This window comes from Dysidea avara, chromosome 12, assembly GCF_963678975.1.
Source record: "Dysidea avara chromosome 12, odDysAvar1.4, whole genome shotgun sequence".
Taxonomy (NCBI): domain Eukaryota; kingdom Metazoa; phylum Porifera; class Demospongiae; order Dictyoceratida; family Dysideidae; genus Dysidea; species Dysidea avara.
The window spans coordinates 20,935,299-20,961,947 of record NC_089283.1 but is presented as its reverse complement, the minus strand read 5'-3'; the positions used below and the strand labels follow the sequence as shown (position 1 = coordinate 20,961,947).

At 38.3% G+C, this 26,649-nt stretch overlaps 2 protein-coding genes across 2 annotated transcripts; both read left to right on the top strand.

The window, feature by feature from the left end:
• The first annotated feature begins 13,186 nt into the window (after positions 1 to 13,186).
• Positions 13,187 to 13,858, top strand: LOC136239923 (uncharacterized). The gene has a single exon (XM_066030665.1). It carries the CDS (start codon positions 13,187 to 13,189, stop codon positions 13,856 to 13,858), a length of 672 nt encoding a protein of 223 aa, XP_065886737.1.
• A 6,227-nt stretch (positions 13,859 to 20,085) lies between these two features.
• On the top strand, positions 20,086 to 20,526 carry LOC136239921 (demethylmenaquinone methyltransferase-like). Its single transcript, XM_066030664.1, has one exon. It carries the CDS (start codon positions 20,086 to 20,088, stop codon positions 20,524 to 20,526), a length of 441 nt encoding a protein of 146 aa, XP_065886736.1.
• The last annotated feature ends 6,123 nt before the right edge of the window (positions 20,527 to 26,649 follow it).

The window sequence follows — 26,649 nt, the reverse complement described above, 5'->3', positions numbered from 1 at the left end:
ATCAGAACAGTGGCTACGATCTGTACTGAATGCTCAATTAGAGTGTATTTACGATGATTGCTCTATTAGAGTATCTCGATCCTTTTACAACTGAATTTAACTGAGTAGCTGAAAAGTGATCCAGCACCGTGTCACCATGGGCTCCAGCCTGCAGCCATAGATTCTACTATGTGTGGTACAGTAATGCTGTCTAGTAACGTTTGAGTAGAAAATCCGGGGGGGGGGGCCAAAACTCTGCAGGCCTGCTCAGCCTGTTGTTGAATTTTTACCGAGGCAGCTGCCTCGGTTGCCTCAATGGTAGCTACGCCACTGATACCTTCACTGGTCACAGAATTTACATCCAGCACCACATGTACCAGTCCACCATGAGCTGATATTGTACTCATAAATATTTCAATTGTTTCTGAGTGGAAGCATAGCTCTTGTAAACTGTAGCAATTCGCTGTTAAAAACATTTCTCCCCTAGCATGTTGACAAGTAAGATACTTTAAATTCTTACAGGTATTGAAAACACCCTGCATACCTATAGGCTCAATGCAAAGTATGAAGCAGGATTCAGGGAATGGAACGTGCACAACTAAAATAGACCACCCATTGTATTCAAGGTGGTCCCAATACCAATCTAAGCAATGTAATTCAATTGCTATCCGAGTAACTAATTTTTGATATAGCTTAATCATTTTGTCTTTCTCATCAGCAGTACTTGGCTCTGTAATATGTATGTCCACTGCCAAGTGGGTCAGTCTCATACAACCAGTGTTGGGAGTAATGCGTTATTTATGTAACGCGTTACGTAATATTATTACTTTTGTGGTAACAAAGTAATATAACGAAATACGCTATGAAAACAGGTAATATAACGCAAGATACTTTACTTACAAACGTAACGCGTTACCTATGTAATATAATTACTGTAACGAGTCTAATATGACGTAATATTATTACTAAAAGTAACGAAGTTACTAATCTCGTTGGTAATCCTCTGAGTGACGCCTAACCGCAATGAAGTAACGAGGCCTACTGAATGAAGCTTACTCACTAGCTCCTTACTTTTAACCAAGATTTGCACATTGTCCAACAACGCAATCATGTCACGAGATAAGGTGGTAGTTTCACACGTGACAGCTTAATGCTGTGGACACAAAGTAATATAATATGTAATATTATTACAGTTACTTTATTTTAGGCCAATGAAACTTGATTACCAGTTTCTCGCTCAGATTTTTGAAAATTTGATGCGGGCGGGCGGTTATTATTCATTATTCATTATGCACAACACACATCCAAACATGAAGATTTCTGCCAAAAAACAGTGAGATCTACATTGATTACTCTTGCATTAGCTAAAGTACGTTACTAGAATATTCAGTTAATTCTGTAACTCCTAAACAAGTGATTTTTTCATTAGAGTATAGCTGATTGCTCTATTAGAATAAAAGTGACTGCTTTATTAGAGTATTTCGATGTGAAATACCAATAATGAAATTCCATGCGGGTGTATCAAAAGCATGCGGGCGATGACGCGAAACTGCTAATCAAATTTCATTGGCCTTATGGGTAATATGTAACTGTAACTAAATAGTTCTGTTGCAAGTAATATGTAATATGTAACTAGTTACTTTTACAAAGTAACTTGCCCAACACTGCATACAACTCAACACATTCCAAAATTGTGATCTTCTACTTGTGAAATGCCAATTAAGTTGAGCCCTTGTAAGTTGTTACAGTAGCTAGCAATTGATTGCAAACCTCGTAAACGTGTCAGACACCGACTATTAGACTGCAAACCTAGTCGTCGAAGGTTAGGACAAGCAATGGTCACTTGTTCCAAGTGACCAGAAAGCAAACAACCACAACCTGACAGATCAAAATCAACCACACAATTCAAGCTGGGAGGACTGACAAATCTTAATTCATCACCAGATTCCATACATGCCGCCTTGTATACCATGTCTCACCACCATACATATAGACTATATAGACACGGTAGTTACTATAGACTATATAGACAGGTTAGCCACTACAGACCATCACAGGTTAGTCACTATAGCCGGATTATATCGACACGGTAGTCACTATAGACCTATAGACAGGCTAGTCTCTATAGTCTATATAGACAGTCTAGTAACTAGAGCAGTTCAGGTATTTCCGACCACCATGTACTTTCGGACGCAATATTTCCTAGAGGAGCAACAAGACTCGATCAATTATTACACTATTATGAAGACCTATGACTATAACCTCCATATATAAAATATAAAAGGATTCGGTTATATTGTGTAGCTGCAGTGACCTCGGAAAGCCACTGTCCAAAAACGTCGATGCTCGGACAACGACATGTACGCTCGGACCATACCCTATACACCCTTCCCATGTAACTTCAAAAGCTATTGTGTGGTAGTGATTGATAGAGCTAACCTTGAGCTACCCCATGATATAAGCAGATTAGATTTTTATTAACTGATATTGTAGATAGCCGGTTTTTCCCAGAGGTGGTAACTTGATCAAACGTCGGACGCAAAAAATCATTTTATTTTCGGACTTTTCATTTATTTGTGATAATTTTGATATTTTATGACTTTCAGTAAAGCATTAGCTTAAAAGGTTTTAAATGCAGCAATTTAAACACAGGTATAGGGTGTTTTTCGTCAATTCTAGGAGGAAGAAGCCAAGCTACATATAGCTGTAGTATAGTACTTCTATACAAATTAGCTAAATAAGGCCATTCCTCTTACTCATTTTACATTTTGATATTATTAAAATCAATTTCAGATAGTGGAGGTCAGCAATAAGCTGCAACAGTGTGCAAAACCTCGCTACCGCATATATGACTGTTCTATTAGAGTAGTTTATTGGTTGAGTGAATTTCACTTGTTAACTTTCGTGTTGTAAGCTCCTGTATTTTTCTAGAATCTGTTCTGGAACAAGTCATAGATGTTGGGTCATGCAAACACGAAAACCTGTAAAATTTAAACCAGCGAAATTCGCTCAAAATATAAACTACTCTAATAGAACAGTCATATAAGCGGTAGTAAGGCTTCACACACTGTTGCAGTTTACTGCTGACCTCCACTACTTGAAATTGACTTAAATAATATCAAAAATGTCAAATGAGTAGAGAAGTGACCTTATTTAGCTGATTTGTATAGACGTACTATAATACAGCTATATGTAGCTTGTCTTCTTCCTCCTAGAATTGACGAAAAACACCCCATACCTGTGTTTAAATTGCTGCATTTAAAATCTTTTAAGCTAGTGTGCTTTACTGAAAGTCATAAAATATCTAAATTATCACAAATAAATGAAAAGTCCGAAAATAAAATGATTTTTTGCGTCCGACGTTTGATCAAGTTACCACCTCTGTGAAAAACCGGCTATCTACAATACCAGTTAATAAAAATCTAATCTGCTTATATCATGGGGTAGCTCAAGGGTAGCTCTATCAATCACTACCACACAATAGCTTTTGAAGTTACATGGGAAGGGTGTATAGGGTATGGTTCGAGCGTACATGTCGTTGTCCGAGCATCGACGTTTTTGGACAGTGGCTTTCCAAGGTCACTGCAGCCACACGATATAACCGAATCCTTTTATATTTTATATATGGAGGTTATAGTCATAGGTCTTCATAATAGTGTAATAATTGATCGAGTCTTGTTGCTCCTCTAGGAAATATTGCGTCCGAAAGTACATGGTGGTCGGAAATACCTGAGCTGCTCTATAGTAGGCATTCCAGCCCAATTTTTAATTTTGGAAAAATGGGCTTTTTATATGCTCAATAGATAGAGTAGTGATTGCTGATCTCAGAAATATATAGTTTGTTGGGTTGGAATTAGCTACTTTGGCATGCACAGTGCTTAAAAACTGAAAAAAGGTACATTTTTTCTCCAGGGCTCCCCATACATTTTAAAGGGAAAAATGGCACAATTGAATCAGGAAGCCATCTAGCAACCTGGACTATCTTGAAACTACAATTGCTTCTAGCTGCAAGTTTGTACATGTAATGAGAGTAACTTCAGATCGTATCGGATCTCAGTGATCTTTGTATGCTTTGTGGTGAGCAAATATGTTTCACCCACTGCACACTTCTCAATACAATGGTGCATACCAATAGTATCTCAAGTAAGTAAAAACATCAAGTTAACAACTTATAAAGGTAAACAACTAAAGTGGAGGTACCACAATGATGCAACAATACTTAAGGTGGAGCTGTGGTTTCAATTATGGCATAGTTATGCTGACTTTGAAGTGGTTTATACTTTTGAGCTCGGATGACACAGCCATCAGAAAATTGCTCTGGAGCTGAAAATCGCTAAACTGAGCGAAGTAACTACGCACTTTAAAGTAAGCACCAGTGACTACTTTCCACCCAACAATACGTTTTTAAAAGTTTTAAAGTATTCTACATACATTACAAGGCTTGAAAAGATTACAAAACAACACAAAACTTACTTATATGTAACGCGCACGATAAAACTAAGATTTTCATGATGATCAGCGTGTGGACAAACCCCACAGCGATTTTCATCCTGATTGGAGCTCGGACGACGGAGCAATCCCAAGTTAAACATGAGTTGTTATTTTGTGCCAGGGTTCTATTGGGGAATATACGGAGAATTTTTTTATTAAAAAATCTCGGATACTGGAATGCCTATCTATAGACTATATAGACAGGTTAGTCACTATAGACTATATAGACAGGTTAGTCACTATAGACCATATAGACAGGTTAGTCACTATAGACTATATAGACAGGTTAGCCACTACAGACCATATAGACAGGTTAGTCACTGCAGACTATATAGTCACGGTAGTCACCGAGGTAGTCACTATAGACTATATAGACAGGTTAGTCACTGTAGACTATATAGACAGCAGACCTTCCAACTCACCCGCATTGCGCGGATGACACCCGCTCTCACGCATAAATGTATTCATCACCCGCATAAAAATAATTTCCGGCCAGAAATCGCTAAATTAAATGCTTTCACTTACACAACCAGGATCTGAATTGGCATCACGTGAGACACAATTAATATGACTGTGGGTTTAAATTAAATCACGTGAGATGATTTTAAAAATAGTATGCTGATGGCGGGAGTTTATTGGCGATGATATTCAACCATTTCATTGGATCAACGTTAGTTCACAGATGATTATTGTACTATTCTGAGTTGATATAATGATATTGTAACAAATGAGCACTAAATTTAGGAGGCATTGATTGAGAAAGTACAGCTATGAGTCTTAACAGCGTCTCCAGAGTGCATTGCATAAAAGGAATACTACCTGTTGAGGAGTTAAAAGACGATTCATTGTGTATAGCATATTAAAAGGACTACTACCTGTTGAGTTAAAATACGATTCGGAGTTTTGCATCACGTGATATGGAACGAGACCGTCGCCGAGGATAGCAGATGGGTAAAATGATTGTAGCTCAGTCATGCAGTAGTAAATAAGCTGCAGATAACAGCAGCGTATAAGTTTAGCTAGGGGCAATGCACTTTGACAACCAATTTGTGTATGAATACTTGGTTTCAGCCCTCGTGAATGTGGGCTCTGCATACACTTGGCTAGTTACAGGTAGCTGAGGGTTAATTCACCCGCACAAAACTTTTCCAAGGTTGGAAAGTCTGAGACAGGGTAGTCACTACACTATATAGACACGGTAGTCACATATAGACAGGTTAGTGACCATAGACTATATAGACAGGCTAGTAACTATAGACTACATAGACAGGTTAGTCACTGCAGACTATATAGACAGGGTAGTCACTATAGACTCTATAGACAGGTTATTTATTTTTTTTAAATTTATTAATTAGCAAAACCCATCAAGGGTATAACGCTAATGTACAAAAAAAAAGTCATGTAAGTGATTAACTAGATAAATAATCCTTAAAAAAATCTAGATTACAATTACTTAAATTCTCAATATTCAAGTTATTCCAGTCAGGGATTGTCCTTGGCAGAAATGAATAAAGATATCGGTCCGTTCTGGCATACTGTTGCATAAACTTTTGGCCCTGGTAGTTGTTAAGGGGGATGGCACTGGCAAATACTGGGTAGGAATACATATCAACTTGTTTACGAACTTAAATAGCAGAATTAAACGTGAATGTCTTCTACGATTCTCAAGCAATGGCCATTTCAACGTCATTAGCATGCCGGTTATACTGTTTCCTCCTCCAACGTTTGTTTAATACAAACCGTGCAGCACGATGCTGTAGCATTTCTAGCTTATGGATGGATGTTTGCTGGTATGGATCCCATATAGCAGAATTATACTCAATAGTTGGTAAAACAATCTGTTTATAAGCACACTCTTTTAAGTGAGGTGGACAATAATGGAGATTTCTGCGTAGAAATCCTAGTAGTCGATTTGCTTTGTTGCAAATCGAGTTAATGTGAGGGGTCCATGATAACTTGCTATCTATAAGCACTCCCAGATAGTGATGTTTTTCGACAACTTGTAGAGGAATTCTGCAGTTGTACATTGTATATGTAAAATTGCTAGTAGAGTGTAGAGTAGATACTCGTAGGATGCAGCACTTTTTGACGTTGAACTTCATCTGCCAAATAGGTTAGCCACTATAGACTATATAGACATGTTAGCCACTACAGACCATATAGACAGATTAGTCACTGCATACTATATAGACATGGTAGTCACTATAGACTATTTAGACAGGGTAGTCACTATAGACTATTTAGACAGGCTAGTCACTGTAGACTATATAGACACGGTAGTCACTATAGACTACTGCAGACATGGTGGTCACTATAGACTATATAGACAGGCTAGTCACTATAGACGGGTTAGCCAACCTAGGCTATATAGATGGATTAGTCACAATTGACTGATTAGCTCCCCCGTGTGTCGGTTACTATGGCGCATTAATAAGCATTCCCGTTTTTAGTAGTATACTAGTTCCGTGTTACAGATAACATCCTGTCTGTAACGCCACTTCCGTACGCAAGTTATACGGTGTGATTCTAATACATTTGTACGATAGACACAGTTTGTTGAATAATGGTTTCTGTTCCTGGTGGACACTTTTCTAAAGGGGCAAAGTATGGATCTGAAGAAATAAGAATCTATTCCCAACATGTGTATGGATTAGTAGGAGAGGCTTTTCTTTACTCTGCCATTACAGAAGATTTGAAAAGGTCAGTGCCTGGTAAAAGAGTCCTTGATATTGGATGTGGGGCTGGGAAATGGTGTGTTACTGCTACTCAATATGGTGCAAAATCAGTAGATGGTTTTGATATACAACCAGAGATGGTGGAACTGGCTAAACAAGCTACTTCACACTTAGACATGGTCCACATACAAGTTGGAGATGCTGCAGATATGCCTTATGGTGATGATAGTTTTGATGTTGCTCTCAGCCTCTTTGTTACCAGCAATCTGTCACCTGAAGGTTTTACTAAACACTTTCAAGAGCTTAATCGAGTTTTAATACCTGGTGGAAAAGCCATCATACTTGCACCAACTGATTGGTCATGCTATGGGCTCTACATAAAAGTTGAAGCTGACCCAAGTTTTATCAGAAATAAAATTGCACAGACTCTATCAATGATGCCAAAGTATCCATCAACTGCACAGGTCACCGAAGCCTTCAAGAATTATACTGACATTTTAACTACATTGTTTGCTGTAAATGATAATGATTATTTGTTCCACATTGAAGACATTTCTCGGTTCAGTCATGGCCAGCCAGTATGGTACAAATGTGACAAGATGACATTTCCCAACTACTTTTACAGTGAGAAATCACTTATTGAGCAGTTTCGTACTAATGGATTTCATGTGGACAAAATAGACAATAATTTTACTGAAGAATAGCACAAATCCTCCAATTCTTGTCAGTGAAGATTATGTAACACATCCGACATCTTTTGTCTATCATGTTACAAAAATGCTGAGTGAGCCACATAAGGTTGTATAGTTGTAATACAGTAATATGGTCTTCCACTCAGTCATATGTGTATGAAATATATTTCATGTATGCGTATATTATGTTCTCTTCTTCACATTCAATGTAAAAAAAACATTTGTCACCTGAGTCACGATAAATCTTTTGTTAGTAATGACGTTATCTTATCATACATTCAAATAAATCATTCAGTCCAATCAGGTTAAGTGCTTTCTGCACATGCTGTAGTATGCAAGCATGTTTCTATAATTATACGTATAGCAAAATAAGTAAGCCATGATTTTTAAGCACATCGAAATCCAATAACAGAATTGCTTGGATGTGTTTCAGGTAGTATAATTTCATGATGGTTTTCGGATATCCATCAGGGAGACTAAAAAGGTTGATGACAACCTAAAGAAGCTAAAACTGAAATTCAAACCGTTGTTAGGATAATTCACATGACAACAGGAGCACAGTAGACAATTCATGAATGTTACCTGTTGAGGAGACCATGCAAAAATGCCTCCATACATTATTCTTTCAATAAAGGGTAACATTCACATAATAACAATAATGGACAAAATGATTACCATATAGGGAAATTTTGGCAGCGGTAAACTTTAACGATGGTGAAATAAACTGAAGCTCAATCTTTATAGCTATAGTAGATATGCTAATCTCGGGCACTACGAGTAATTGGTGGGTAAAACTTTTAACAAATAGCCAAATTCACCACAGTTTTTCTCCATGGTGTATACAGTTATGTAGGTCACCTGATATAAATAAACTACATTAACATCAATTTAATGGTTCAGATGAAATTAAAACACTGGCCCTGTAGCATTTGTTGTTTAGAGTTTCAACAGTATAGACAAGTATCTGATTACCTTACTGTGATATATTTGTACCACTTTACACTGGTAGTGGTAGAGCCAATTAACAATCAAGTTGTGTCAATTAATTATTTAAAGCCTGGAATAGTTACCACTACTACCCATCTTGCCAGTATGTGTTAATAGCTTCCTATCAAACAGTTCATGAATGTGATCCAGAAACCATGCGATTAACATAAATATGGCAATGATTAAGTTTATCATCACACTTTGCAGCATAGTAAGAGTTCATTGAGTACTTTACAGCATAATATAAACTCTATAATATGGGAGTGAAAGTTATGTGATGTCATGTGCTATAATTAATTAAGTTACTACAACCAAGTCAACCTGTTGAGAGTTCATCTGATAATAGGTATGTCAAAACCCCACAAAATGTTCTCCCGTAAATTTCATTAAAAAGTGGCACAATGAATTGCATGTCTTTCAGACAGTTTAAGCACTAGAATTTTTTGTTTCATAGTGATCAACTGGTCAAGGTAGTGCTCTTCTGGTGAGTTTCCTCGTGATTAGAGTAGCTAGGTGCGTGTGTTAGCCCCAACGTTAGTTCCTGCCTAGAAAATTTGTGGAAGATGATAACAGGCTAGTTTTGTCTACTGCCATGCACAACAGCATTCCAGGTAATCGATAGGTTAGTTTTCAGTCGGTGCAAGATGCAACTTGAACGCCTGTATTAGTTTCCTGGCAATTCTATGCAATTGATAATACAAAGTGACTTAATCACCCATACGTTACTTGTTTTTGTTTTGTGCCATGGCTACCAATGGTGCTCAATAGAGAAGTCTGGAGAACTTATTTAACAATTACTGGCTACCACAAAAGCAAATGTGGCAAACCAATATATCAATCTACAGCATTTTTTGAGCCCTATACAAGATGCTGTGGCTAAAACATGCATTTATCAAACTTTTAAAAATCCTTTTGACATCCCTACTGATAATTTTACAGTAAATTAGTTCTAAAGCAACAAAAATAGATGCATAAAACATATCATTCTTCACACTTAGTCATTCCAGACCTGTAGTAAAGAGTACAATTTAAGCCCCAAAACCAGGTTTTCACTGTAATAATGTGTGTCTGACTAAACCAAAATGTCACAATTTACACACTATGTGCAAAGTGTGTCTATTGCGACATTTTTTGGTGTGTCTGACACACTTCATTCTTTACAGTGTTGTGGTTTACAATAACAAAAGGAAGTGCTTTCAATTCCAAAACAACAAGTTGTGAATAATGCTCCCAAGTGTGAAAAAGTTGTGAAAGGTGGTGGCCAACTGCGATGATGTTAATGCCAATCATTGTTAATGATATCATTAGAGATGACTGGTATTAACATCATTGCAGCCATTTCTTTGCTGCCACCTTTCAATTCACAACTTAAAAAAAAAAATGGAGGTACGTACTCTATTAGAACAACCACACAATTATAGTACTCTAATAAAACAGTCAGATGGAACTGAAATACTCTAATATAACAATCAGCTAAAAGAATACAAGACTATTTGAAGTTTTTAAAACATCAATAGCATTTTTTGATGGCATAATTTTAGGAATGGGCATTTTTCATGAGCATAATTAAGGCCACTCATTGTTAATTTTATGCTTTGGATCAGGAGATGTGGGTGGGTGACTCATTATTCATTACAACTTACATTCACCTGACTGCTTTATTAAAGTCAGCCGAATACTTTATTAGAGTATCTTGATCTTTTATTGATCAATTTTCGCTGATCTTAACTTGTTGAGAAGTAAAAGGGTTAAAAGCCCCCTCCCCTGACATTGAGGTGGCACCATATTGTACATACATTTACATATATATAGTATACTAGTGGACATTTTATCTGTACTTCAGTGAGTTCAGTCTTGAATTAGGAATAAAATCTCCACTAGATCATCTCAGGTGTACGTGACCCTCCTTGTTACTTTTCATTTCTATGACCCATAATCAAATTTAACATTCCTATAATTAACTTGAATTTCTCCTTGTATATGTACTTGTTTGTTTACTTTTTGTAATGGTGAACCTGTGCATACCACATCAAAAGAAAGAATGTCATCATACATGGGTCTCATCTCGCACCCCAGCCATCAATAATTATTGCTGAAAAGTAAAGTGGCCATTATGTTTCATTTTCAGCTATGTTTAGCTTGTTACACAGCGTTAAAAATGTAGAACAGCACAAGAAGTGTCTGCAATCAATCTAGCCACTACAGAAATATGGATCATTCCTATTATAAACATGACACTATGCACCATCGGCAAAAAGAAGCAATACACAAAGGAGAACAAATTATAAGTCCATAATGCATGCATTGTATGTACTGCAGTATGCCAAGAGGCATCTGTCGCACTGAAGTGACATGTAGCAGAAAAAAAAACAAGTCCATAGCCTTACCCATTATTGAGTTGAGCTTAAATGTCTGAAAGAATTGGTAAGTTATTCAGTCAGTCAATCAGTAATAAAATTTTACTAAATAAAAAGAAATCTTAGCAACCTATAGGAAGTGTTTCTGGTCACACTGAAGGTTTATACATAATCAATAATTATTACCACAGTAATGCCTTCAGACAAGCATATCTTGATAACGGCAAAGGGCATGGGCTTGATTTTTCCACTGCTGTAGCTAGATGTCACTTTTACCCAACAGGTGCCCTTTGGTATACCACAGTATGTACAATGCACATATCATGGATTTACCTTTGCCCTCCTTTGTGTCCCTTTTATTTTTGTTAACAGCACAATAGTTGATTCATGGTTTGTCCCCATATTTTCTGTAGTGACTGGATTGATTGCAGAGATGCTGCTTGTACTGTTTTTCATTGCAACATAACCAACGTTGTGTAATGGGCTGAGTATAGTTGAAAACAACTTCACTTCTCAGTAATTGATAGTTGAGGTGTGTGTTTATATACAAAATTAAGTTTATGGTATGTCTGGCACCATTCTTTATTTTGATGCAGGTTCACCAGTCATAAGGAATTTTAAGGAATCATACAGTATGGTAGTACTGTATATTAGAGATCATGGAGATTTGGGTTTTCCTAGCTAAACAATTCACCCAAAAACCAGCTTCACAACTCCATTTTGGCACCTTGGCAGTATTGGTTAGGTATAACCAAGCCCAAAAGTGTCTTCAGTATGATCCTATAAAGGCTTCCAATAAAAAGTTACAAAATTTAAAAAAAAATTATTCAATGGAATTTTCTACTGACTTTTAAGCGTAACTCAGTAATGGCTAAGGATATGGGCTTGATTTTTTCACTGTTCGACATCGCTTCATTCCGAGATGTGCCTTTTGGCATATCACAGTATGTACAATGCATGCATCATGGACTTACCTTTGTCCTCTTTTGTGTCCCATTTCTTTTTGCTGACAGCCCAAGGTGTCGATTCGCGGTAGTGCGATGCATGGCTTTCCTATAGTACGTTTGTAAACGAGAATCGTCTGTATTTTCCATGATGACTGGACTGATTGCAGAGATGATTCTAACACTGTTCTTCGTTTGTAACGCTGTGTAACGGGCTGAACATAGCTGAAAGTAAAGCGTAATGGCCGCTGCAATTTCGAGGCAGTAATTGATAGTTGGGGGTACACGAATTGTATTTTCGTGGTGAGTGGATTGTTGCAGAGGTACTTCTTCTACTGTTTTTCATCTGTAGCACTGTGTAATGGGTTGAACATAGCTGAAAGTGAAGCGTAATGGCCACTGCACTTTCGAAGCAGCTTTTGATAGCTGGGATGCACGTTTAGACGAAAACATTAATTCTGGTACCATCCTTTCTTTTGATGCGGTATATGTGTGGGTTCACCAGTCATAATAATGTTACAAAAAAGTAAGTTTAAGGAAAGATTAGAAATTTTAAGTTTGATTAGGGATCATAGAAAAAAAAGTAGGGAAACAAGGGAGGTCACCTACACCTGCAGGATATACTAGTGAACATTTAATCCCTAATTCACTCTATACCCAAGACCAAGACTGGATTAGGATTAAATGTTCACTAGTATATCTGCAGGTGTAGATGACCTACCTTGTTTCCCTACTTTTTTTCTATGATCCCTAATCAAACTTAATTTTTCCTTAAACTTGTAAAAAGTAATGAAACGAGGGAGGTGTGGTGTGATCCAATACTGAACAACATACACACACATACTTTGTATGTAACCTTCTAAGTGTAATGTATTAGCTAGCTATAATTGACTTATACTGTAATGATGTATGACATCATGTGTAGTTGTATGGTTGTCTCTATATATTGTGTGTTGTACTTACTATTTATTCTGCTATTTATTGTGTTAACTAACTGGCTGTTGGTAATAACTGCGAGTAACACAGCAACTGGCTTCACACTACATGGTGTCAGAAGTGGGATGGCAAGCAACATATCGCTAAAGCCCCCAGCAGCATTCAACTTCCGAAAACCAGATGAATGGCCACAGTGGTTGAGAAGATTTGAACAGTTCCGACTTGCATCTGGTTTGTCAGAAGAAAAGAGTGAAGCTAAGCAAATCAGCACTCTACTCTACTGTTTGGGTGAAGAAGCAGAGAGCGTATTAGCCTCTACCCACATCACATCAGAAGAGAGACAAAAGTATGAAACTGTTGTAGCTAAACTTAATGGTTACTTCAAGATTCGCAAAAATGTCATATTTGAGAGAGCTAGATTTAACCGCAGGAACCAATTACCAGAAGAATCCGCAGAAGAGTACATCACCATACTCTACAGCTTGGTAGAAAACTGTGAATATGGAGATTTGACTTCCCAAATGATCAGAGATCGCCTAGTTGTGGGGATCCGTAACACTGCACTCTCTGAGCGTCTGCAGATGGATTCTACCTTGACCCTAGACAAAGCTATGCAGATGGTATGCCAAAGAGAAGCTGTACAACAACAGCAAGTATTCCTAAATCAAACCACCAAACCACAATCATCAGTTGACCATGTGAAAGGCAGGAAATTTAAATCCCTTCCTACTAAAGGTGCTACATTGAACAGAGACAAACAAACTCAAAAACACAAATGTATCCGCTGTGGAAACTAACCTCATCCTCGCAGTACTTGCCCAGCTAGAGACTCAGTTTGCCACAAGTGCAAGAAGAAGGGCCACTACAGTAGCCAATGTCTGTCAAAACATGTTCATGAAATGACTTCAGACAGTCAAGAGCCAGATGAAGACCTAGATGTGATCTATCTTGATACCATAGAGTCTAGGAAAGGCTCCATCTGGAATGTTACAATTGATATCAATGGTCAACCTGTGATGTTTAAATTAGACACTGGAGCAGAAGTCACAGCTGTTACCCAAGAGACAATGACCAGAGTTGGAAATGTTGTGCTTAAACCAGCCACCAAGTCTCTGTGTGGGCCAGATAGGAAGCCACTAAAAGTCCTGGGTAAGTTGACTGTAACTTTGTCCTCCACACACCACAAATGTGATCAGGAAGTTTATGTCTTACAGCAGCTAAAACACAACTTGTTGGGTTTACTTGCTATTCAACAACTGCATTTACTAGCTCGGGTTAATCAAATTAATCAAACTTAAACTGACATTGTCCAAAAATTTCCAAACCTTTTCACAGGGCTAGGATCTTTTACAAAACAGTTTGAAATCACACTCAAACCTGATGCTAAGCCATTTGCTCTTCACACTCCCAGAAAAGTTCCACTCCCACTTCGTCAAAAAGTGAAAGACGAACTAGACCGTATGCAGTCAATTGGGGTGATATCAAAAGTTGACACACCCACACAATGGTGTGCGGGCATGGTAGTTGTGCCGAAAAAAGACAAAACTGTGAGAATTTGTGTAGACTTAAAACCTCTAAACACAAGTGTTCTAAGAGAGATTCACCCTCTTCCAAAAGTGGATGACACACTTGCCCAACTTTCTGGAGCTAAATTTTTCACTAAATTGGATGCCAACAGTGGGTTCTGGCAAATTCCCCTAGCAGAGAAATCTCGCCACCTCACTACATTTGTTTCCCCATTTGGCCGTTTTTGCTTTAACAAAATGCCCTTTGGCATATCAAGTGCCCTTGAACACTTTCAGAAACGCATGAATGAGGTAATTGATGGCCTTCCTGGAGTGTTATGCTTGATGGACGATGTTCTTGTGTATGGCAATAACCGACATGAGCATGACACCCATCTTGATGCCGTTCTCACCAGAATCCAAAATGCTGGCATAACCCTCAACAAAGACAAATGTGAATTTGCTAAGAATTCTATAACATTCCTTGGTCATGTCATCAATTCAGATGGAGTATCCCCTGATCCAAAGAAAACCTCAGCTATCAGCAGTATGAAACAGCCAGCAAATGTGTCTGAGCTACGACGTTTTCTTGGCATGGTGAATCAACTTGGTAAATTTTCACCAAACATTGCAGAGCTTTCACAACCTCTAAGAGAACTGCTTAGTACCAAAACTGTTTGGGCTTGGGGTCCTAGTCAAACAGACACCTTTAACAAGTTAAAACATGAGCTTACCTCCACCCCAGTCCTGGCCTGGTATGATCCTACTACTGAAACAAAACTCACAGCAGATGCATCAGCCTATGGCCTAGGTGCCGTTCTCATGCAGAAAACTAACCAACAGTGGAAACCTGTGGCTTATGCTTCAAGATCTATGACTGAAACAGAAACTAGATATGCCCAAATAGAGAAAGAAGCTTTGGCCACAACATGGGCTTGTGAAAGATTTTCTGTTTACATCTTAGGAATGAAAATTCATATTGAAACTGACCACAAACCACTTGTTCCTCTCCTTGGTTCAAAGTTTCTAGACAGTTTGCCACCAAGAATTCTCCGTTTCCGCTTAATGCAATTTGATTATACAATTTCACATGTGCCAGGCAAGTTACTTCACACTGCCGACACTCTCTCTCGCTCACCACAACAATTTTCAGAATCTGATCAACAACTTGCAGAGCTTACTGAAAGTCAAATGGCCAGTACCACTTTTCAATTCCCCAACTACAAAAGACAGTTTAGACAAGTATCGAAGGGCTCAAAGAGAAGACCCAATTTGCTCAAAACTCATCACATTCTGCCAAACAACTTGGCCAGAAGAACATGTTATTACTGGAGAGCTTAGCAAGTACTGGAATGTTAGAAATGAACTGACTGTTTGTGATTCTTTACTCCTTTACAGAGCTCGTATTGTTGTACCTGCAAAGCTTCAACATGACATCCTATGTAAAGTCCATTGTGGTCACCAAGGTATCGAGAGATGCCGTCTTCGAGTAACAACCTCGGTGTGGTGGCCGGGAGTATCTTCACAAATGGAACAATTCATCAAACAATGCCCCACTTGTGTGAAAGTTACACCTCCTGCCAGAGAACCAATGCTCAGCTCAGAATTGCCTAAATATCCTTGGCAGAAAGTGGCTACAGACCTCTTTGAACTGAATAAACAATCATATTTGTTAGTAGTAGATTACTACTCACGTTATCCAGAAGTCATCAAACTAAATTCCACCACTTCTGTAAGCATTGTAAGTGCCATGAAGACAATTTTCTCCCGACATGGAATACCTCAGACAGTTATAAGTGATAATGGACCTCAATATGACTCTTCAGAGATGAAACAATTCTCCTCAACTTATGGATTCAAACATGTTACATCCAGTCCTTATTACCCACAAGGGAATGGTCTTGCTGAACGCATGGTTAAGACTGTGAAAAGTCTTCTAAGGCAGACTTCCGATATGGCTTTGACCCTCCTTAGTTACCGAGCTACACCACTTCCATGGTGCCTCTTGAGTCCTGCTGAACTCCTGATGGGGCGACGGTTGAGAACAGATGTACCACAAATTGCAAACCAACTAGTTCCTAACTGGCCACATCTACAAGGCTTTACAGAGAAGGACAGGCAGTATAAGGAACAGCAGAAAGAGCAATATGATCGCCGCCATAGAGTAAGATCTGCAGCACAGCTTCCAGCAGACACAGATGTATGGGTAAACTCCCAAGGTAAACAAGTGCCAGGTACAATCACTTCAAACTCTACCACACCAAGATCATACATTGTCGACACACCATCCGGCAAAGTTAGAAGGAACTGATCTCATATTACAGAACGACTTACTGACAAAACAACTACAATTAATACACACCAAACAAGTGATCTTGACAGACGAATCACTAGATCTCAAACTGGCACACAGATTAGACCACCTGAAAGACTTAACTATTCTTAAGACTTAAGAAAGGGAGATGTGGTGTGATCCAATACTGAACAACGTGCACACACATACTTTGTGTGTAACCTTCTAAGTGTAATGTATTAGCTAGCTATAATTGACTTATACTGTAATGATGTATGACATCATGTGTAGTTGTATGGTTGTCTCTATATATTGTGTGTTGTACTTATTATTTATTATTCTGCTATTTATTGTGTTAACTAACTGGCTATTAGTAACAACTGCGAGTAACACAGCAACTAGCTTCACACTACAGGAGGTCATCTACATAGATATTAGAACCATACCTTTACATCTGCAGACATTTAATTCCAATGCAGCGATGGCTATAGACTAAAGCATAGGGATTAAATGTCTAGTAGTATATTTGTAGGTTTTATAAGCTTGTTTCACTACTTATGATCTCTAATCAAACATAAAATTCCTAACTTTTCCTTGTACTTGTTTGCTAATAACTTACAGGTAGTATTTATTGTGTCCATGTACATGTACACACTTTAATTCAGTATTTTCAACTCCTACATGTCATCTCAGTACACTTGCAGCTCTGCTATTAGTCATTTAATTTTATTTTGAGCTTGAGCCATGACTGAAATAAGGTTGAAATGTCCACCAGTATAGCAACAGGTGTAGATGACCTCCCTTGTTTCATTGCTTTTTATTTCTTTTTTGTTTCTCTGATCCCTACTCAAATACAAAATTTCTGATTGTTACATACACTTGTTTGTTTATATTTTGTAATAACAAAATTTGTACATTGCAAACCATATCAATGGAAAGAATGATGCCAGACTCATCATGCAGTTAATGGCACACCTGACAATCCTCAACTATCCGGCAATATTACTGAAATGCAAGGTGGCCATTCTGCTTCATTTTCAGCTACTTTCCACAGTGTTACTAAAAAAAGGACAGTATGAGAAATATCTCTGCAATCATTCCAGATGCTATGAAAATTACGAGTGAATGTGTGCCCCAACTATCAATTCATTGAAAAACCAAGTGGCTGTTCTGCTTTAGTTTCAGCTGTGTTCTATCCGTTATAGCTAATGAAGAACAGTATGAGAAGCACCTCTTCAATCAATCCAGCCACACTATGGAAATTGAAGCACTAAAAGAACAGGAAAGTCCATGATACATGCATTGTGTAGCTGGTGCAGTTGGTAAAAAGGCATTCTTGGGCCAGAACAGTGAAGAAATCAAGCCTGTAGTCTTAACTGTAGTCGAGCTATGTTTGGCTGAAGGTGTCTGTCAGTTAGTTACTACTTACTCACTCACTCACTCACTCACTCACTCACTCACTCCCTCCCTCCCTCCCTCCCTCTCTCCTTCTCTCCCTCCCTCCCCTCCCTCCCTCCCTCCCCTCCCTCCCTCCCCTCCCTCCCCTCCCTCCCTCCCCTCCCTCCCCTCCCTCCCTCCCCTCCCTCCCCTCCCTCCCTCCCCTCCCTCCCTCCCTCCCTCCCTCCCCTCCCTCCCTCCCTCCCCTCCCTCCCTCCCTCCCTCCCCTCCCTCCCTCCCTCCCTCCCCTCCCTCCCCTCACTCCCTCACTCACTCACTCACTCACTCACTCACTCACTCACTCACTCACTCACTCACTCACTCACTCACTCACTCACTCACTCACTCACTCACTCACTCACTCACTCACTCACTCACCCACCCACCCACTCACTAGCCTACTCAGTTGGTCAAGCAGTAGAAAATCAAATTCAGTTTTAAAAAGTAGAAACTTGTTGGAAGGGTTCGAGTTGCTCTGAAGGCAGTTTTGGGTTTACTTAAGCCTATCCAATACTGCCAAGCCTTTGTGAGGGAAAGGGGGGCTAGTCAGTTTTGGGTGATATTTTTGGGCAAACCTTCATCCCTACGTATTACCATACCATCCATATAGCTGAAAAATTTGGCAGAAGAAAACTTTGGCAAATTTGCCACAATAAAATTTTAGCAAGAAAAAAAAGTTTGGCAAATTTAGTAGAGCTAATACAGATTTGTATTGGACACACGATTTGGCAGATATTAGTTTGTCAAATTCGCCAAATTTTCCTCCCATCAAACTTTCTGGTTTTCCTCCCATCAAACTTTCTGGCTATACGGTAGTAGGCATGAGGCTATTATGCTCATAAAAATTAATCACAATGTTTGAGAAGTGCTCAAAAAATCATCAATTAGGTAACTTATTGTTAGTTTGTGGCCGGATTTTGCAAAAAGGTACCTTTTACCCACATTTTACATGCCAGCAAACAAACAAAAAACCATAACAGCTGACTCCTTGTACTTGTACTGATTAAGGTTCCCTATATATCAAAATGTAGCTGAATATTATAGCTTTATTCACTCCTGAAAATTCCAGGCAAATGAATAATACAGTTATAAGTTTCAAATCAAAGTTCAAAAAATGGGTCCGCATGTGAAAAAGTTCCTTTTCGCAAACCTAATCATATATCTGTCAACCTATCTTGTTATCCATGGTAAGAAATTCATAGGAGTGCCACTTTGACTGACTAATCATGTCTTCCGGCTTAGTCAGGCTGTACTCATACAGTACATTGGGTCCCATATCATTATATGGCAACATATTAAGTACTGTATACATATATGGTTTGGTTGGTACAATATTATGTTTGGTGATTTCATTAATAAGTTGTATTGGCAGATTTGTGATACGGTGGCAAATAGGTTTCTGATTACTAGCATTAGTAATGAAGCATTGTCATTATTGATGGACCATTGATTTTGGCAGCTTATTAATTATAAACAGCATACATATGTACTACACAACTGATCAATATATTTAGCAACCAATTATTAAATGCTATCCCACTAGGAACCTGTGAGAAGGCTAAAAAGCCTGTGAATAGTAACAGGGAATCAATTAGCGAGCAGAACAATCAGTATCCCTGGTATCCCACATCAGGGGGAAACACTCCTACATATAATTAACACATTGTAATGTGACTACAATCACACCACAATGGCTTTTTGAAACCACTACTGGACTAACTGAAGTCTTACACAAACTAATTAACTATAACTCTAACACATTTGTACAATAGATATAGTTTGTTGAATAATGGTCTCCATTCCTGGTGGACACTTTTCTAAAGGGACAAAGTATGGATCTGAAGAAATAAGAATCTATTCCCAACGTGTCTATGGATTAGTAGGAGAGGCTTTTCTTCACTCTGCCATTACAGAAGATTTGAAAAAGTCAGTGCCTGGTAAAAGAGTCCTTGATATTGGATGTGGGGCTGGGAACTGGTGTGTTACTGCTGCTCAATATGGTGCAAAATCAGTAGATGGTTTTGATATACAACCAGAGATGGTGGAACTGGCTAAACAAGCTACTTCACACTTGGACATGGTCCACATACAAGATGGAGATACTGCAGATATGCCTTATGATGATGATAGTTTTGATGTAGCTCTCAGCCTTTTCGTTGCTTGCAATTTATCACCTAAAGGTTTTACTAAGCATTTTCAAGAACTTAATCGAGTTTTAGTGCCTGGCTGAAAAGCCATCATACTTGCACCAACTGACTGGTCATGCTATGGGCTCTACATAAAAATTGAAGCTGACCCAAGTGTTATCAGAAGCAACATTGCACAAATGCTATCAATGATGCCAAAGTATCCATCAACTGCACAGGTCACCGAAGCCTTCAAGAGTTATACTGACATTTTAACTACATTCTTTGCTGTAAATGATGATGGATATTTATTCCATGTTGAAGACATTTCTCGACTCAGTCATGGCCAGCCAGTGTGACACAAATGTGACATGATGACATTTCTCAACTACTTTTACAGTGAGAAATCACTTATTGAGCAGTTTCGTACTAACGGATTTCATGTGGACAAAATAGACAACAATTTTACTGAAGACAAAAGAGCTTTTTACAATAGTACAAATCCTCCGATTCTTGTCAGTGAAGATTATGTAACACACCCGACATCTTATGTCTATCATGTTACAAAAATAATGAGTGAGCCGCATTGAACACTTACACGTGGTTATGCATTTGTATAGGATCTTCCATTCAGACCGTCTATATACATACTGCAACTTTTCATGTGTATGTGAAATATATTTCATGCATGTGTATAAATTCTCTCATTTAATGTATGCAATTGGGGAAACATTTGTCACCAGAGTGTAGTGCTGCCTTCTGTACTATGAGTCGTGACTCTGATATGTATCATTGGATTACCCACAGGTAAACAATTACTACAATGAATTGCTCTTTATTGTCCTTTTAGTTTGTAGAGTGAAGGATGTACATAGTATGGAGTTTGTGCAAACACAGTGTTTAATTAGTTTTTGTAATGATTCATTATTTTACACATGTATCATAATAAAGTGCTCATGCCAACTCCCTGTATGGGTTCTGTTTACTGTATTAATGCTTTGGAATTAACATTTTCATTGTATCTTTTGCCTATCTCAGTTATCTGACTAGCTATGAAGCATCTTTTCACTTTCAACATGAACTTGCAGAGTACCAAGTGTGCAAAGAACTGAACTGCACTATTGACAACAACTCTTTTGTTAATACACATTCAAATGCAATCATTTAGCCCAATCAAGTTAATTCTGTTTTCTGCACACACTTTGGTACACATGCATGTTTCTACGTAACAGAAAAAGTAAACTGTGATGTTAACAGCATTAAAATCCACCTAACTATGTAACACAGAATTGCTTGGATGTGTACATATAATTTGGCATTCAGTCAGTGTTCCACCATAGCCATACCTACCAAGGACAGTTGAAAGGTCAGTGACAACCTAAAGAAACTAAAACTGAGACCAATATTGGATGATAACATGATAACATTTTCAATATTGGTCTCAGTTTTAGTTTCTTTAGGTTGTCACTGACCTTTCAACTGTCCTTGGTAGGTGTGGCTATGGTGGAACACTGACTGAATACCAAATTATGTTATCATCCATTTTCACAGTTAATTTATGTTAAATCAGGTGACCTACATAACTCTATAATCATGCAGATTACAAATTTACATGTGAATGTTACCTTTTATAGAAGGTTGAAATTATAGAAGGTTGAAATAAAAAAGAGACATATAATTTCATGTATGGAGGCATTGTTGTATTGTTTCCACAATAGCATTCATGCATTGTCTGCTGTACTCCTTTTGTCATACATTGACATCATATTTCAGATATTAAAATGCTGGTCCTGTAGCATTAAGTTGTTTAGAGTTTCCACAGTATAGGTGAATAGCTAACTACCTTACTGTGATCTATTTGTCTTAACTTTACACTGGTAGTAAAATTTTGATTTGATAAACATGTTGACGTGTTGATTGATTGTTTAGAAAGCCTAGAATACTGTGGGTATGTGCTAATAGCTTACTATAAAAGAGTTCCTGAATGTGATTCAGAAACCATAATTGTTCAGTTAATAAGTATGGCGCTGATTCATTATCACACTTCGCAGCATATAGTAAGAGTTCATTTGATACTTTTATTTGTTGACAACTACAGCTATTCAACCACATAATTCAACTTATTTGCTATTAGTATGTAAGCTCTATGGGAGTAAAAGGTGTGATGTCATGCACTAAGCTATTGTTTTGCAAAAGTCATAATATTATAGAACAGTGGTGTACAGCAAAGTAAATAGTTATATGATGAGTTTTGATACTTGTATGCACGGTATGTCTCACTTGACAGTATTCATTAGTAAGTGACATGTTTAAGCTTTTCACCTTGTTTGTTGAAGCCGCATACTTAATGTACTAATAGTAGTTTACAATACAAAGCACATAAGCATTACTCTTTACAAAAGCAGCTATACGATGCATTGATAATAGTGTACACTATAAAACCTGTGTGAAATGTTCCACTACTGCTACTCTATGGTAACAATGTTTTTTTTTCAAATTCACATGTGAAATATTATCTGTTACAGTGATATACCTAAAGACAAAACCATGTTTGAATTTTCAGTGATTTTATATTAGGAATTTAGTCAATACAAAAGTTTTGAAATATGGTGGATTAATGCTGTGGGATATATTACATAGTCATTTCCTAAAACAGTCAAGGGATTTGAGCTGTCATGTGTTGTTTGCCTCTCTTCATGCAGTATAGGGGTTCTCTATTTTGTCAATGGTGAATCCATTGTTTACTAGTTCCGAAATAATCTTTTTTCGCTGTAAAAGAAATTGGGATATGTCATCACTTCAGACTTTCTCCATATTGGCTGGCCATCAGTAAGTTGGTTTGTGCTTGTAACATGAAATATGTTGCGTTAAGCACAAAACATGTTGTTAGAATGTCATCGGTGTCTCTAAAAGCTTCAGCTACTTGTGCAGTGTTGGGGTACTTGGGGAGTGGTGTCAGTATCTCTGCTACACTGTCTTCTGTAGACATTAGGTCTGCTTTATTCTTTATGTATAGTTTACTATGGGACCAATCTGTATGTGCAAGAAGAACAGCCTTTCCACCAGTTGCTAGGACTCTGTACAGCTCTTTGAAGTGTTTGGCATACACTTCAAATGGTAAGTTGCAGGTAACAAAGAGGCTAATAGCTACATCAAAACTATTATCATCATAAGGCATTTCTGTGGCATCTCCAACTTGTATGTGGACTATGTCCAAGTGTGAAGTAGCTTGTTTAGCCAGTTCCACCATCTCTGGTTGTATATCAAAACCATCTACTGATTTTGCACCATATTGAGCATCAGCAACACACCAGTTTCCAGCTCCACATCCAATATCAAGGACTCTTACCAGATACCAAATTCCTTATGTCTTCTGTGATAGCTGAGTGAAGAAATGCTTTACCAAGTGTCCCATATTGGTTCTTAACAAAGGCTTCAACTTGGGCAGCTCCATATCTTGTCCCATCAGAAATATGTCCACTAGTCAATGTTGACATGATGCGTATCAATTACTGTCACTGTATGATATGATGGGTTTGATGAAGCCTTCAGCATTTATACACAATGTATAGGAGAAGCCACCAAGCTTTATCATAGCCAACATTCCATCATATGATGTAGCAGTTATCCCCACAGCAACATTAGGACATGAGAATTTAATTGTCCTCATTATTATAAACAGTTGCTATATGTTACCAACCCACAACTATGCATTAATTTAGTCAGGCTGTTGCTCAACCTTTTAAAAATATAGTACACAGGAAATAGCTTGGTCATGAATATTAGGTATTGCAACTGCCTATTTGAGATCCTAAAATGTCATTTCATTTGCAAGTATATCCTTACTGAGCAGGATAGGTAGATGACTGTTCTATTAGAGTATTGACTGACTGCTCTATTATATCTCTACCTTGTATCAAGCATATATACTAGTAAGGCCACAGTGGAGGGTCATAAAAGAGGTCAGGTCAGCACAGTGGGGCACTTTGTGCCTTCTCAAAGATCTATGATTGAGTTTATAATAAAGCTATAGTGGGGGACCACTTATCATAGTGAGGTGGACCCGGAACTGTGGTGGCGTCGAGGTCAGGCGGCATAAGTTGTCTGGGTGGGACAAGTTGCAGTGCTGCAAGTAGTCCGGGGGGTTGCTACAATTGGTCCAGACTGGGTGGGACCAGTTGTAGCATGTACAGGACCTGGGGATCCAACTCATCTTGGAAATTTATATGCTTCACAATATTCCTAGGCCTAGCTATATACTAGGTACCTCTGCATGCAAGTAGTCTTGTATGGCCAATCCACTTTTTCCCTCTCACACAAATTAAAGCAATTAGAAATTTTAAGCACCGCTAAAAAGTGTCTGAAGCTGACTCAACTGCATATTATATATTATTTATTTGTAATTGCTCCATCAAACAATGACGATTCTGCATTATAGGCCACTCACCTGCTGCACAAGCTACTAAATTAAGTTTAGAATCATTTGCCAGCTGGGGGACATATATCACATATAGTGACTGTGTACTTGCCTCTCACCTATAGATTGCTTTGGTGATCATTTGATCATTTCTCATGGTCCGATGAGAATCTGTTGTCATGATGCCCTGGTCGACATCCTTTATAATGCTCTATCACAAGATCCCCCTGGTGTTCTTAGGGAGCAACGTGCTTCCTATAATGATGGCTCAGTTATGCCCGGGTGATATCTTCCATCCTGACTTCCAGCATGGTTGCTCTGCCTATTTTGATGTCTACATACGCAGTACTACTCAGCCTGCTTATATTTCCTCATCTGTGCTGAGGTCAGTGGCTGCTGCAGCTGGAGAGTTGGCTAAGGATGAGAAGCATCTGGCAGCTGTAGTGAAGGTGGGAGCAGATTTTATTCCCTTAGTAGTGGAAACTTTTAGACCCATTTGCTTTGCGATCTTTAAACATCATTGCTGCCTGAACCCCTCCCCCCTGTAGTGGTGTTCCTCCCAAGTTAGCAAGAAAAAATCTTGTAATTGTAGTATAGCAGAGTTAATTTGTGACCCGGTCTGCGAAAAGGGCTCTTATAGCCTTTCCAATTATCCATGTTTGGCTAATCATAACTCCTAATCTGCTAAAGCTATCACCATGTAATTACACCCACAGCTACTGCCAGGTTAGGGTTGTTGAGTGACCAAATTGTAGGCTTGTACCATATTCACCAGTCAAGTTATGGGTTACCATATATATGCAATTGGAAAGGCTATAAGAGCCCTTTTCGCAGACCGGGTCACATTTTACTTTATTGTGTTTACTCCATGCAGTGATGTATCATTTATTTGATTTGTATTATACAGAATTGGTTTGTCCATAGCTATGTTGTCATTACTAGTTAAGGCAAGTTTCAGTCCAGCACCTCTACGACTAAACATGGTTTCGTGGTTAAAAGAAGGCACCCCACAGAAGCAATAAATTTAATTGCATACCTTGGTTGCTTATTGAAAATGGACGGTCGCAGATATAACTGAGTTTACGTACCTACAGTGAGTGCCTGTGTCACCCCTTTGTACTTTCAAGTGATAGCTATTGCAGTAGAGAGAGGTGAGTGGTTTGTCAATCGCCCAGTGGGCGGCTATCCAAATTTTCCGGCTCTGCAAGAATAACCAGTTTAGCTACCAAAGTGCACCACGTAGGGATGTGACGCTCGTTGCGTCCCCACGGCCGGGTCAGGAATTTGAATTTCGAAAAAGTCTAATCCTTATTGAACTTATAATATTGATAAGGCTGAGTCCCGTCCGTCATGCTAGTCTGGCGGCACCCGACCCTTTGGGGGTCTGGTAAATATAGCGCCATATCAAGAAGTTTGTGGAGATTTGCTATAGCTACCTTTGTGCATGCATGCCAGCTGGAACAGGCATGTTTTTCTTGGAAGGATAGAATAATTTTACAAAACGAACACATTAAACAGATACAAAATAAAATAGCTGTTTTAGATACAAAATAAAATAGCTGTTTGGGACTCTGATTTTCCTTTCTCCAAACCGCTGTTGTAATTAATTGTGTTTGTAGTTTAGTTGTAGAGTAGTTTGTATTGTAGCTGCATTTTGTGCTTTTTCCCTTTATATAAGGCCAATGAAATTTGATTAGCAGTTTCGCGTCATCGCCCGCATGCTTTTGATACACCCGCATGGAATTTCATTATTGGTATTTCAGATTGAAATACTCTAATAGAGCAGTCACTTTTACTCTAATGGAGCAAT